The sequence below is a fragment of the Mus caroli genome, unplaced genomic scaffold (assembly GCF_978045245.1).
Source record: "Mus caroli unplaced genomic scaffold, Mus_caroli_1 scaffold_1, whole genome shotgun sequence".
Classification (NCBI taxonomy): Eukaryota; Metazoa; Chordata; class Mammalia; order Rodentia; family Muridae; genus Mus; species Mus caroli.
The window spans coordinates 71,367,783-71,382,479 of record NW_028227256.1 but is presented as its reverse complement, the minus strand read 5'-3'; the positions used below and the strand labels follow the sequence as shown (position 1 = coordinate 71,382,479).

At 43.4% G+C, this 14,697-nt stretch overlaps 1 protein-coding gene across 2 annotated transcripts in view; it reads right to left on the bottom strand.

Moving 5' to 3' along the window:
- The window catches only part of Arpc2 (actin related protein 2/3 complex subunit 2), a 32,260-nt gene that overhangs the window by 3,132 nt on the left and 14,431 nt on the right, over positions 1-14,697 (bottom strand). For both annotated transcript variants that reach the window (XM_021157274.3, XM_085838342.1), the window contains exons 5-10: positions 13,768-13,813; positions 10,050-10,236; positions 8,990-9,083; positions 2,431-2,557; positions 1,205-1,305; positions 573-673 (exon numbers count right to left, since the gene is read on the bottom strand). In XM_021157274.3, the coding sequence (XP_021012933.1) occupies positions 573-673; positions 1,205-1,305; positions 2,431-2,557; positions 8,990-9,083; positions 10,050-10,236; positions 13,768-13,813 (656 nt within the window). The remainder of the gene's footprint in view (positions 1-572; positions 674-1,204; positions 1,306-2,430; positions 2,558-8,989; positions 9,084-10,049; positions 10,237-13,767; positions 13,814-14,697) is intronic.

Genomic DNA, 14,697 nt, shown 5'->3' with positions numbered 1-14,697 from the left:
CTGATGCACTCTCTGAACAGAGATCAGATAGAACAGCAACCTTCAGGCTGTAGGAGGCAGCGCAGAAAGGCAGGAGACTTCTCACCAAGCACAGATGCCTGATGCTCCTGGGATTGGAAACCCTCACGTACTACACAGTACTCAGTTGAGCTCTCAAATGGCAGTGGAGTCTAATTAGGCACAGTGGTCTCACACACGGTGGTGGGGTGGGGGTGGAGGAGGCTAAAGGTGTTCTAAATGCTACTTACACCAGAGTCAACTCTAGGTCCCACACCATGTTGGCCTTGAGTATACAGTAAGCCACACAAGCTTACTACTCTGCTTGTCATCTTCCTCCCTGACCAAGGCAGCCTTTGCCCTGTACACCTTTCCTGCTGAGCAGACTAGAAGAAGTAAGTAGGCACTGGCCCAGGCTTCTTCAGATATTCCAGATGTGTCCAGGTGCGGCCCTTTCAATTTCATTTGCACTTGGGTAGCTGTAAGCATGGCCTGCTGGCCTCGCACATGGTACTCTTCAGTTCCCTGGGCTGCAGGCAGCCATCAGGGACGGGAAGGTGGTTGCTCCTACTTACGTGATTGTTTTCATTTCTTTTTTCTCGGCATCTGGGCGTGCACGGTTGAGCACCTTAAGGAAGTCGGATGTTTTTGCTCGCATTCGTGTATGAATATAGGCCTAAGAGCAAACACAGGAAGAACTGAAGGCGGCTCACGTTCTAGAAAGATAGCGTTCCTTTCACTGAAGTAAGTCATGGGGGAGGTTGGGGAGCAGCACATAAGGGGAACGGGATGGTTAAGCAGCAATACCAGAGATGCAGACTCATCCCTCTGCTATAAGAAGGATGAGGCGAAGGGGAGAGACATTTTTCTTACTGGGGTAGTGGGAGCCTAACTGGTGCTTTTGAGCATGCTAGCCAAGTGTTCTACCACTGAGCTACACTTTTGGTCCAAGAGATGGTTTCTGTAACTTTTTAAAGGTTTTTTTTTTTTTTTTTTTAAACTGTGTATGTGTGCCTGCATGAATTTATGTATACCATGTACTTATTCTCCAGAGGTTGGAAGACAGCATCAGGTTACTGGAAACTGAACCCAGGTCCTCTGAAAGAACTAAGAACTCTTCCTGTTGCGCTATCTCTGCAGCCACGGGGCAGTGTCTACTGGGAGTTAAATCAACGGCTTCGTAGGGAAGCTGGTGCCTCTCTCTCACCTTAGAGCACTTAATGTGGTAGTGCAGATAGTCCCGGAACGTGTGGATCAGGTTGATGGTGTTGTCTCGAGCAGTGGCATTGGTGTGGCGAGGGAACAGCACTAAGGCAGGGACAGAAAACAAGGCATTGTAGTGGTGTGTGCGTTACCATCAGACAACACAATTGCAGAGTGCCAATGAGTGCAAGAGGTGAGGCTCATGACACAGAAAACCAGCATGACTATGGGCACCCATTTCAAGTCTGGATACCATTCTGAACTCTAGCTTGTCCTGGGTCCTAGGTGCTAAAGCATAGACTGTTACTGTCAGAAAAACTAGGTTCTGAAGAGAACTCATCTCCTGCCCATGACTACCAAACTCTAAGGCAGGCCTGGCAGGATAAGTTGTTCTTCACCCAAAGGCCTGTCCTGTCCTGACTTTTACACTGGGCAGACCTGCCTCGGGGCTCCTGTTTGTATTGTACTTGCCACTAACACCAAGAGCCCTGAGTTCCATCAACCAGGCTGAATTGAATGGCTGAGAAGAAAGGTAGAACTCTGGTTCTTAGTTTACCTTGATTTGAAGAAAATAAAGCGAAAAGTGGATCTCAGAGTGTGAGACCAGCCTGGTCTACATAACAAATTCTAGGATAGCCAGAGCTAGAGGGAGACTCCTTGTCTCAAAAAAACAAAACAAAAAACTGTAGTCAGCAGCAACAAACAGCTCCATCCTTAGCTAAAGGCGAACTAAAGGAGACAATCCTGCAGTGTGGAAATGAGGAGTCAGCCAGCTCACTAAGCCGACACACGTGAAGTTTGGTGTCTTCGGTGGAAAAGAAGACTCAGCAAACTGCAGCTGAGCCTGGGCATTAGAAGCAAAAATTGAAGCACTACTAACCGACAGAGAACTCTCCTGAGCTGCCGAGCGATGCTGACACGGCCGCCCCTAACTCCTGACATACCAGGTTACCTTTTCCCTTACCATTTAAGAGAAACAAACAGGAAATGATGTCGGCAGCAAAACAGTGCCTATCTCTGTAATCAGTCCCTGTGACTGCGTCACAGCCAGAAGAGGAAACACAAACATGCCGTGCCTGCTTTTGCCCACTAAAAATGTTCCTTAAGGCCGCCTAGATGTGGGCACCCTGCCATGAAGGTTTTGGGGTTGTTCTCTGCAGTGCCGAGAATGAACCCAGGGCCAGGCGCGTAGGCAAGCACCCTACCACTCAACTACCTCTCCAGCCTCACCAAAGGTGATGTAGCCAATGTTGTCACCCACAGCAGCATCTGTGTCTTTCAGCTCTAGAGGAGGTTCCCTGTGGCTGAAAAGGACCTGGGGGGCTGTGTGGCTGGCTCTTCGTCCTTCTTTGAACTCCTGTGGAGATACAGCAAAGGAAATTTGTATGAGATGAGTAGCATTTACTCATGCTATGTGCTCAGACCTTCATAGTCCTCCTGACCAGCAGATAACTAAAAATGAACCGTTAGACCTCAGGTACAAGGAGTGTTAGCCGCTTTCAGTGCACACCAGATTCAAAAGGAAGACGAGAGCACCGACAAGCAGGACCGTCAGACTGTGGTACAAAGCACAGCAATGCTGCCCTTTCTCCTTTCTTAGCTTGGACTAACATGACAAGAGGATCATGATTTCAAGGCCAGGTTGGGCTACACAGCAAGCAACATGCCCACTAGGGCAGAGCGGAAGACTACACCAGAAAAGAAAGAGCCGAAGTGCAGGTTTGGTTCCAGTGCAGATGGGTACTGCAGCTCACTGCTCTCTCGTGCAGTGTGAAAAGGATTGTTCTTAGTTTTTTAAAATAGGAAATCTTTTTTTTTTTTTTTAAAGATTTTACTTTTTTTTTTTTTATTATTTTATTATATGTAAGTACACTGTAGCTGTAGCACCAGAAGAGGGCCTCAGATCTCATTACGGGTGGTTATGAGCCACCATGTGGTTGCTGGGATTTGAACTTCAGACCTTTGGAAGAGCAGTCAGTGCTCTTACCTACTGAGCCATCTCACCAGCCCCTAAAATAGGAAATCTTTAAAACATCGTGGTATCTAGGACCCAGGCTTTATCTGGAGTTTTTAATTCTATACATGTTCTTTTACCCCTTCACCCCCAGGCAGGGCTTCATGTGGCAGGGCTGATTTTAAAACTCACTAAGAGAGCCGGGCGTGGTGGCGCACACCTTTAATCCCAGCACTCGGGGGGCAGAGGCAGGCGGATTTCTGAGTTCTTCAAGGCCAGCCTGGTCTACAAAGTGAGTTCCAGGACAGCCAGGGCTATACAGAGAAACCCTGTCTTGAAAAACCAAAAAAAAAAAAAAAAAAAAAAAAACCAACTCACTAAGAGATAGCCAACCACCTCTTCTGCCCAATGAGGACTTTTTTAAAAAAAGAATTTCTTTATTTATGAGTACACTGTAGCTGTCTTCAGTCACACAGGAAGAGGACATCAGATCCCATTACAGATGGTTGCGAGCCACCATGTGGTTGCTGGGAATTGAATTCAGGACCTCTGGAAGAGCAGTCACTACTATAAACTGCTGAGCCAACTCTTCAATGAGGACTTTAAAAAAATATATGTGTTTTATGTCTATGGGTACTCTGAATGTATATGATGAAAACTTTGAATTCCTGACTATCTGGTGTCTACATCCTCAGTATACCTACACCTGATCTTTTACTTCAGTTTCATGAATGTCGTGCTTTTACTGGGTGCTGGGCTTTGATCAAGTACTGTTTAACTACAAGATCTTTACCTGGTATTATTTAGAATTTAACAATTAAAACTCTAAAGCAAATTTAACCTCTCCCTTTAGGGGCCAACCATGACAGAATGAAAGAACTCAGTTGTCTTAAAGGGTAGGGCAGGGAAATCAAGTCAGGCTAGCATGGATTACATAGAAAGACACCCCTCCCCCAATTAAACACACAAACATACAGTAAGAAAATTCTAGTGAGCCAGGAATGCACAGATGCATCATTCAAAACCTGGGAGGGGACATACCTGACAGTTCAAGATTGGCCCCAGCCTACAGAGTGTCTCAAAAAACCAAACCAAACAACCCAAAATAAGAAAAGAGTCATGTCCTTAACAAAAGTACAGTGCTTATCAAACTGTAAGAAAAAGGACTAGAAAAAAACGAAACAAAACAACAACAAAACCCAGGCCACCCCTTTGATCCTTTAATCCCCAGACCCTATGCATTCTATAAAAAAAGGCGTGTGACTATAACATTCTCTCCCAGAGTTCCCAGCAGGACAGCAATACATGCAAAGCTTTGGATTCACTAGCCTGCCCTTTAAAGAAGACAAACCCAACATGTAGACTGAGTTGGTCCTGAAACAGGGCAGCTGCATGAAGCTAAGGACAGTCTCAGGGTTAGGACACTGAAAACATGGTCACACAGCCATATGACAAGAAGTGTGGCTGCTGCTGCTTACATACCATTTCTTCTATAGTCAGCCTCCAACAGCCAGGGACACCTGGATACTCTGAGAGCTACTATTCTCTTCTCCACAAGCATCTCTATACATCACTAGTTATTACGGCATCTGGCTTCCCTGCCAGGCTAGGTTCTTTAGGCCAAAGCTCCTGCTTTATTCCTATTTTTCCCCTGTCCTTCAAAGAGTCTGTCTAGCACAATCCTGCCTAGTAAAAGAACCCCCACGCCAACCCCCTCCAATACAGAACCATTGCAATGGGCAGGAAGGGGCAGGGTCTAAGCTCCCATTTGTATTGCAAGTAGGAAGAACACAGTATGGTGATCCGACTCATAGGAAGTGGCACCACTGGAGAGTGTGGCTTTGTTTGAGTAGGTGTGGCTTAACTGGGGGAAGTGCGTCATTAAGGGTAGCTGTTGAGGCCTGGCCTAGTTAGTGGCCCACTCTGTCTTCCTGCTGCCTGTCAATCAGATGCAGAACTTTTAGCTCCTCCCCATGTTTGCACAACACTTGCTTCCTACCGTGCCAATAATGGACTAAACCTCTGAACAGCCCCAATAAAATGTTTTTCTTTATAAAAGTTACTGTGGTCATGGTGTATCATCACAGCAATAGGAACCCTAAGACATACTGATTATCAAGTCTCAAGCAAAATACAGATCACATGGTATTCTGCTTTTTTTTTTTTTTTAAAAAACACTGCCTCTGAGATAGCACTGCCTGATTGTTGTTGGGTTACAGAGAAGAGAAAGAACACAGTGTTAGATTAGCTCCCTTCCCAACATACCTTTTTCCCTAAAGGAAAGATATTTGTAAAGCCAACACTTGGGAAAAGATTAAGAATTCAAGATCATGATGGTGCACGGCTTTAATCCCAGCACTCAGGAGGGAGAGGCAGGCAGATTCTCTGAGTTTGAGGCTAGCTCTTCCCCACAAAGAACAAAACAGAATCAATAAAAAGCAAACAAACACAAAAAAATCAAGTTCATTCTTGGTTATCTGAGACCCAGTCTCTCTCTTCACCTTCTCTACACCCACCAAAGATTTACTCAACACTCTCTGCAGCAGGAAATGGCCTTTAGACACCTTGGCGTCTTCTGTTCTTCCCTGCTTTGTCTTGAAACAGCAACAGCAATCAGCCCTCCAAAGAGACCCCCTTCATTATCTGTTAACAGATTGTTTCTTTTTCTTCTGACAGGATAGATGTCTGCTCAATACCAGGACAGTATTTCTTTTTAAAAAACATTTCTTAAGCCGGGCGGTGGTGGCGCACGCCTTTAATCCCAGCACTTGGGAGGCAGAGGCAGGGGGATTTCTGAGTTCGAGGCCAGACTGGTCTACAAAGTGAGTTCTAGGACAGCCAGGGCTACACAGAGAAACCCTGTCTCAAAAAAAAAATTTTTTTTTTTTTCCTTACACTTCATTTGCTGTATGTGAGAGCATCTGTGCTGTTTAGGAAGGTGGTTCTTTCATTCCACCTCGTGGTACCTTGGGGTAGAATGCAGGTGTTTGGTAGCAAAAGACTTCACCTGCTAAGTAAGCCCATGGTGCTATCTCTTGTAAGAAAGTATCATTTATTTTGGAGACACACTATTTACGAGAAAGGAGCACCTTAAATCGGGGTGTAGTTCAAGCTGGACACAGTGGCACACTCTAGAACTCAAGAGACTAAGGAGGGAGGACCACAAGCTACTGGCCAGCCTAGGCTACAGTGAGGCAGTCTAAGAAAACAGAAGTGCTCACTTGAGTAGCACATGCACTAAAACTGGAACATACATTACAAGGTCAACATGGCCCCTGTGTAAAAATGAAAAGCACATTTCATGCTTTTCTTACTGGTCCCAAAGCAACAAAGTGTGTATGTCTTGACACAAGCAATTGCCAGATGTGGTGACAGATCCTCTAATTCCAGCACATGGGTGGTGGGGGGAATGGACTGCTCTAAATGTGAAGACAGCTAGGTAAACATTGAGCTCCAGGCTAGCCTGGGCTACTTAGTGAGAGGCTGCCTGTTTTAAGAAAACAGCCAGGCAATGGTGGTGCACACCTTTAATCCTAGCACTTGGGAGGCAGAGGCAGGTGTATATCTGAGTTTGAGGCCAGCCTGGTCTACAGAGTGAGTTCCAGGACAGCCAAGGCTACACAGAGAAACCCTGTCTCTGTGCAGAACAAAACTAACTTTTCCTGGACTCAGGAAAAATCCTACGTGATTAACTTGGTCTTTGTGGTCACCAAAGCGAATCACCCTAGCCTCTGGTATGGAGAAGATGGCCGAGGAGATGGGTAGCAACATCACTGGCTAGAAATATTGGCAGCACAAACAAAGACCCAAAACCAAAACTACTACAGTAGGTTTGCTTTCCGTTTTAGGTAACTGTCTTGCCGCATGGATGTTGAAGAGCCTAAATTCATATTCTCCTCCACACACACAAAAAGAACATTTACAAAATCCTGCAGTAAACTCTAGGGGGTAACATTTGTTTGAGGTATAAAAATAGCTTGGAATTTTCCAGGCACAAAGTGGAAAAAGACTTACAAAAAAATTACACACACCCTCCAAACTAGCCAAATCTAAATTCATACTTCATAGTTTTTAAAATTAGTTGCTAGTCTACATTTAGCCCAATTTCTTAACTAATGTATTTAGTTCCCATTAATTCTGCAGAAAAAATATTATGAAATGTCTATTTAAGGGCTGCTACGAGTCAGATATTGAGATTTTCGTTTTCTTCAGAAAGCCGAGAACTATTAAATGCCCAAGTGTCAACCTTCAAGTTTCTCTGCGCAGGGACTCCAAAACCAGTATCTGATTAGTTAGTCCCAGTACAAGGCCGTTCCTGAGGACAGCGATTTGAAAATGGCCCTTGCTAGGTAGGAGGCAGCTCAAACAAAGCAGAACTGTGAGAAGCACAACTGTCTTTCAAGTCAATGTGGGTGGGAGGGGGAGGAGATTCTGCTTCAGAATTTTCTTCCTAAGGAAAAAAAAAATTGAGGTAAGGCCTTACTATCTATAGCCTAGGCCATTGTGCAGTAATCCTCCTGCCTCAGGCCTCCAATCCAAGTGGTTGGATTAGAGGCTGGACCACGAGCCTGGCTGCTTCAGAATTAAAAAAATAAAACAGCATTCACCATTCTGCCAAGGATAGGTAAATGTATTAAAGCTTTAAAAAAACTAACCAATGTATTAAACTTGGAATGTTGACCTACCTCAGAAGGCAGTGCCTGAATACCCCCTGACCAGTAAGCTCTCAATGTCTGAAGACAGTGACTGGCCAGCAGACAAAACGACACTCAAGAAGGGTCTAGATAGAATATGCTGAGTCCCACTGCACCAAAACCCCAAAGACAAGATGCTCTTCTAAATCCCAAGACTTCCCAGCAGGAGGCAGGCTCCGGCCACTCCCTTAGCCGTGGCATGGCTCTCCTGTCAATCAGGCTACAGCTCCACCCACTGTATGTTATCTCCTACCCTGGAATTCATTACTAACCACTCTGAAAGGCACAGGACCTAAATCAGTAGGCCTTGCTACAAAACTGAGCAAACACAAGACATAAGGAAATGAGAGCACACTTCAGACCAAGGCCTCCATCATAGAAGGAAGGATAGTTACTATTCAGTCAAAACTAATTCACCCTCTTGCCTTGTCCTGTCAGAACCATCAACAAGAAACAGGCATTCGGGTTTGGGTGGGGGGCTATGCTGGTGGCTTTTGTCAACTTGACACAAACCTAGACATATCAGGGAAGGGGAACCTTGTGGAGAAACTGTCTTTGTTAAGACTGTGCTGTAGGCATGCTAGTGGGGTGTGTTTCTGATTAATGACTGATTTGTACGGACTCAGCTCTTCCTGTAGAGTGGCACCCCTGAGCTGCTGGTTCTGGATTATATAAAGAATCAGGCTGAGCGAGCTATGGGGAAGAAGCCAGAAAGCAACACTTCTCAGGGTGTCTGCTTCAGTTCCTGCTTCTAGGTTTTGAGCTATCAGGACTTCCTTCAGAGATGGACTGTGACCTGGAAGTCTAAGGTGAAATAAACTCCTTTCTTCCAAGTTGTTTTTGGCCACAGTGTTTTATCATAGCAACAAAGAAACAAACTAAGACAGGGTTGTTCATTACATTTTCAAGTTTCAACACTAACAGAACTGATCTTTTCTAGTCTATGGAGTATATGATATGTACGTTGTTCTGTTTCTGTTACCAATTGCCCAGGCAATGGAGGCAAACCTGGGGCCTTATACATATCAGGCAATGCTCTACCGATGAGCTTCAAGTCCACACTATATGGTGGCTGTGTACACAGTATGTGAAGATTGAACTTCCTATAGCACAATTTCCCCTCCAGATTTTTGCTCCGTACCTGCATGAACACCTTCCCGATGACCACATCGTCGTCATCTTTAAAAACCGTGCTGAAGACTACTGTGACTCTGTCTTTCTTAGATTCCACATACCTGAGGGCACAAAACTCAGGCAGTAAGAATAGCATCAGAAGAACTGTGCCTAGCCTCACCTGCAAGTGGAAGCTGAAGTCCAAAGTCTCTCATCAATAAAACACAGGTGAGCCACAGATAGTACTTGGGAGTCAGGAAAGGCAGGGCAATAAACTCATTCCCAAGGAAAAGAAATTAACAAAGCTAGATTCATTTATCTTGTTTATACTATGCATTTTAAGTTATTTTTAGAATGTCACATATTAAAAAAAAACCTCTTTATATAGAGCTACAGCAACAGCATCTATGTTTAGCCTGTGGTGTCTGAATTATCTGGAACATCTTTAAATTTTGTTTATGTGTTTATTTAATTTGATATCTATGGGGTGTTTTGTCTGTCTATAAACCTGTGCACATGTGTGCCCAATGCCCCGGAAGTGGAGTTAGACAGTTGTGAGCTGGCATGTGAGTTGAGAACTGAACTCGAATTTTCTGGGAAAGCAGTAAGTATCTTACTGAAGAGCTGAACTATCTATCTCCCCAGCCAAAGGGAAGTGCTTTTCAATAAGAGAATTCAGAAAAATGGTGCCCTGAGCCTGGAGACTGCTCAGTGGTTAAGAGCACTGGCTGCCCTTCCAGAAGGCAAGAGTTTAATTCTCATCCTACAAGGTGGCCCACAACCATGAAATACCAAAACACATAAAATAACAAGGAGGTCTAAAAAATAAACACATTTAGAAAAATCATAAAATTAGTGCCTTAAAGGAAAGCATAGGATTTTCTTTTCATCTTCTGTCAACTTTAGATGCTGAGAAGTGGTCTATTTTCCTTCTTATCACTTATATCCCAGATTAAGAAATTCTATAAGAAAGATTTTCAGTAGGATCCATATACCAGAGTTTAAAGTTTCATCACACTCTATTTTTCTCAGTAAGCACCTTGTGAGATGGCCACACCCAGGCTTGAGGAGCAAACGTTCATACTTACATGGTCTCATCATCCCTATAATGGATAACTGCTCTGTTCTCTCCTTCTTTGCCCTCTTCTTGGAATTGGAAGTATTTCTCAAACACAGAGGCAAAACAATTTCTCTTCAACATGCCAGCCTGATGCACAATAGAATCCTTGGATGCAGGTAGATTTTCCAGGTCATATAGCAAAGAAACATTATATCCTTGTGGGAGGAAAAAAACATCCATCAGATGTATGAAACCCAACCAACGAAAAAAACCAAATCAAACCCATCTCTCCCAAGTAAACACAGTGGAGAGGCAACTGCTCATCCCTACCTACCTTATACCACAATATCAAATATTTACAGCTAGCTAATCAATCCCAAGCAGTATCAAAGATGAGCAATTACAAATATGTAATGGGAAGAAGTAACAATCTGAACTCCAATTACAACTTTAGGGTCCTAGAGACAGTCGTGAAGGAGGACTATATGAAGCCAAGCTGTACAAGTCTGTATTTCCTCCAACGGTTTAATATGCATGGCCAGCAGGTGGAAGCTTTCTGAGAATAAAATATGACCCCCCCCCCAACACTCTGAGAGAGGGGGCAGGGTAGAAAATCTGTTTCTCACATATGTACTTCCCCCAGAGCATTTATCTGAAAATGTAAATTTCCAGTGTTTTCAGAATTCTACTTCATTTGACCCCCATGCCTTTCTTCAAAGAAGTCAGGACAGATAAGCTTATCTTCATTTAGAAAGAAAAGTTCTTCAGAGAAGCAGGGTCTTGTTAAATATAGCACAACATGGGCTAGTCTGTTTTGAACTGAACAGAAGTGAATCCAAATTCTGGCCTCACTGTATGACCTTGGAAAACTGTCCAACCTCTGCAATGCCCTCATCTGTGGCAAAAGCAGGGAGGGGAGGTCCTAGGGTGGTGGTAGAGGAAAATGTAGTAGTTAGAAGGGGAGAGATGGCTGTGAGCATCAAGTTAGGGACAAGTACGGTATTTAAGTAGGCATGTGGTTGCAGGCTTGCAATGTCAGCCAGCACTCAAGAGACTGAGGTCACTATCTTTTGAGTTCCAGGACAGCTTGGGCTACATAGCAAAACTGTACCTAAAACATCCATAGAATCTATGGACGGGGTGACCAATAAATGGTGCAGAACAGGGACTGAGAATCATGTTTACTGACCATTAAGTGACCCTGCTCCTTCTGTCCCATGAATGTCAGGAAAAGCCTAATCAAGTCAATAATGGTACACCAAAGTCTTTCTCAAGACATACATACTTTCTCAAGAATATCTTTAAACAGCTGGGGATCATTTAAAACAGTAAAGTGATGGGAATAGAGGACTGGAACCATATAGGTCTCATATTCTCAAATAATCAACTTTATACTATTTATTATTATTAAGGTTATTCCTTGAGCCCACTTTTCCTATCTGCCTTTCTGAGAGCACAGACTGTTTAAATCTTCACTCTAAGTAGATGCTTTGCCCATTTTTGTTATTTTAATATCAAAACCTGTGACAATCAAGATTCAATTTTGGGGCATTTGAAGAAATTTAAAAAACAAGACAATAAGAGTTAAGGCTTGCTCAGAATCCACCCAAAAGCAAAGTATAAGCAATGTCTGACCTCATTAGGGAACTCAGATAGGATAGCACACACTGAGGATGCAAGGTATTGATCAAGCATCAGTGAGTCGGCTGAGGGTAAAGCGCTTGCTACAAACCCAGGACAGCCTCAGCTCAGCCCAGAATATATGTACAGGTCAAAGGAGGGAACTGACAGTAAGCTGCCCCTGACTTCAGAGCCACACCCCTAGACATACATATATACAGTCACACCTTTTTGTTGTTTTTGAGACAGGACCTCTATTGTAACCCTGGCTGTCCTGGAACCAGCTCTGTAGATCAGGCTGACCTGGAACTCTAGAAGCTCCACCTACCTCTGCCTCCCTCATGCTGGGATAAAGCCCTGTGCCACCACCTAGCTACAATACTTCTTAATTTAAAAACAAACAAATAAAAAAACAGGGCTGGAGAGGTGGCTCAGCGGTTACAAGCACTGACTGCTCTTCCAGAGGTCTTGAGTTCAATTCCTAGCAACCACATGGTGGCTCACAACCATCTGTAATGGGATCTGATGCCCTCTTCTGGTGTGTCTGAAGACAGCTACAGTGTACTCATTTTATATATATATATATATATATATATATATATATATATATATATATATATATATATATAAATAAGACAAATAAATAACTAAAAAATCTTAAAACAAAACAAACAAACAAACAAAAACCCAACAAAATGATCAATCATTGATTTCATGGCTGGTTGTGCTTTCCAAAGCTGCCCAAAGAAGCTAGTGAATGTAAATGCTTCTCTTACAGTTATTTACACTTATGTATAGTAACTGTGTAAGGGATTGTGAGTGGGGACCAGTGTTTGTCCATGTATTTGTGTGAGACTAGGGCTCAGTCTGGGGTGATTCCTCAGGAGCTGTCCATCTTACATTTTCTTTTTCTCTTCTCTTTTCTTTTTTTGGTTTTTCGAGACAGGGTTTCTCTGTGTAGCCCTGGCTGCCCTGGAACTCACTTTGTAGACCAGGCTGGCTTCGAACTCAGAAATCCGCCTGCCTCTGCCTCCCGAGTGCTGGGATTAAAGGTGTGTGCCACCACGCCCAGCCTTTTTTTTTTTTTTTAAAGAAAGAAAGAATTTTAAACTAACCAGTTTATAATTACTGGTTTTCGTTTTAATCTTAAGTTACAAATGCTTGTGAGATGCCATATGGGTTCTAGGAATTGAACCTGGGTCCTCTGAAATAGCAACCAGTGCTCTTTAACTGCTGAAACATCTCTCCATCTCTTTATCCTGTATTTTGAAAATGGGTCTCTCACTGAGAACTAGGGGTGGTCAATTAGGCTAGACTGGCTACAAGCAAGCTCTGGGGTTACCTACGTGGTAACCCTGGCACTGTTTGTATTCTAATGTAAAGTCTGCTTCCTCAAGAAGGGCTGCCCCAAGGAGGAGTTGATCCCGTACTCAGGTGATTACATGTGAACATTCCCCCCATTTTAACTTGTGATTGGGCAGTAGAAGGGAAAGGTGGGGCTGGAGATTTTAAAGAGTGGAGGAAGAGAAGGAAGGAGAGAGAAAGGAGACAGGAGAGGTGAAAGGACAATGGAGCAGAACAACATGGCCCAGAGAAGCCTAAGGAGCAAGGAATAGCCAGGAAACAGAGCAGTGCAATGGTAAACCTGCCCAATCTAGGTGTGCAGCTTATAAATACTGTAGCTGAGTTATAAGTTTTTGCACGGCCTTACTGAGGTTGGAGATTTATTACCACACTTGTGATCTCCCCAGCACTGGGACTACAACTGTGCACTGTTTCTTAATTAGATGCTGCTGTTCAGACTCAGGCCTTCATGCTTTAGAGATTATGCTCAAGGAGCACTCACTCTGATGATGGAGGCTCGTCTGGGTAAAGGACCTAAAGAATCATTCTTGGGTGTGAATAATAACCCACCCACCAATTCTTAACCTACTGTGTGTATCATACTGAAAAAAGTAGAACCCTTTACTGGCTACTTACACAGAGGGGGCCGATCAAGAACTGGACTCCTGCAGATGCATTTTATAGGATGAAAATTGAAACAAAATTCTCTAACTACAAAAGGTGAGACACAAACAGGACAGGGTGCTTTGCCATCATTCAGAGCTGCTAGCATCACTACATACCTGGTTCTGGATTTACCAAGAAACTCCCATATACTCTCTTTAATAACTGGAGAGAGAGAGAAGAAAAGTTAATATAAAATTTGTGGTAATTTCATTATTTTATGATCACACAGTACTTTTTGATAAACTCATCCTAAACTCCTTAATTTTCAATCAGTGGGTGGCAAACTAGAGGGGAAAGTGAATTCATCTAATCGACAAAACAGATCTCTCGTAGAACTGGATTATAACCCAAAGGTTAGTTCAGTGGTTGTCTCTCAGAGACCTGTTTTCTCCTTTCAGATTCTACACTGCACTTTTATAGAGTAGAGGAAGACAAGTTCAGGTATGACAAAAGAATGCATCAACTAAACACAGGCTGAAGCCTAGCTCAGGTGAATGAAGGGGTCAATTTCCAGGCACTGTCTTCTGTTATTCAATATGTTAATACTGTGTGCTATAAATTAATTTAGCTCACGGCTGGCTTTTAATGCAAAGATCAATGGACAACAGAATCTCAGTGAGCCTGTAATACCAATATTCTACACAACAGTGTCTACCTACCTGGAATGTCCCTATCCAAAACATTTACTCTGCTAACTATGTTCCAGCTTTTGGAAGGGGAGCATAAACAAAACCCTCATTACATCCAACAGCTGTCTAAAGGTGTATGAATGTTCTCATCTTATATTCAATGAACTCTCCAGACAGTGTTAAAATAAACAAAACTGTGTTTTATGTTTCATCTAAAAACCCTCAAAATCCATCACAGGTTAATAAGGCCCTTCACTCCCAACCTATTCCTTTTCTTGGTGATGCCAGAGACCAAACCCAGAGCCTTGCAGAAGCTCAATAAACTCTTCCCCATGGAGCTGTGCCCTTTCAGAGAAGCCACTTATCTTAAATAGTCTTTAGAATTATCTCAAGTAAAGGCCTCAAAATAGTTCAGTA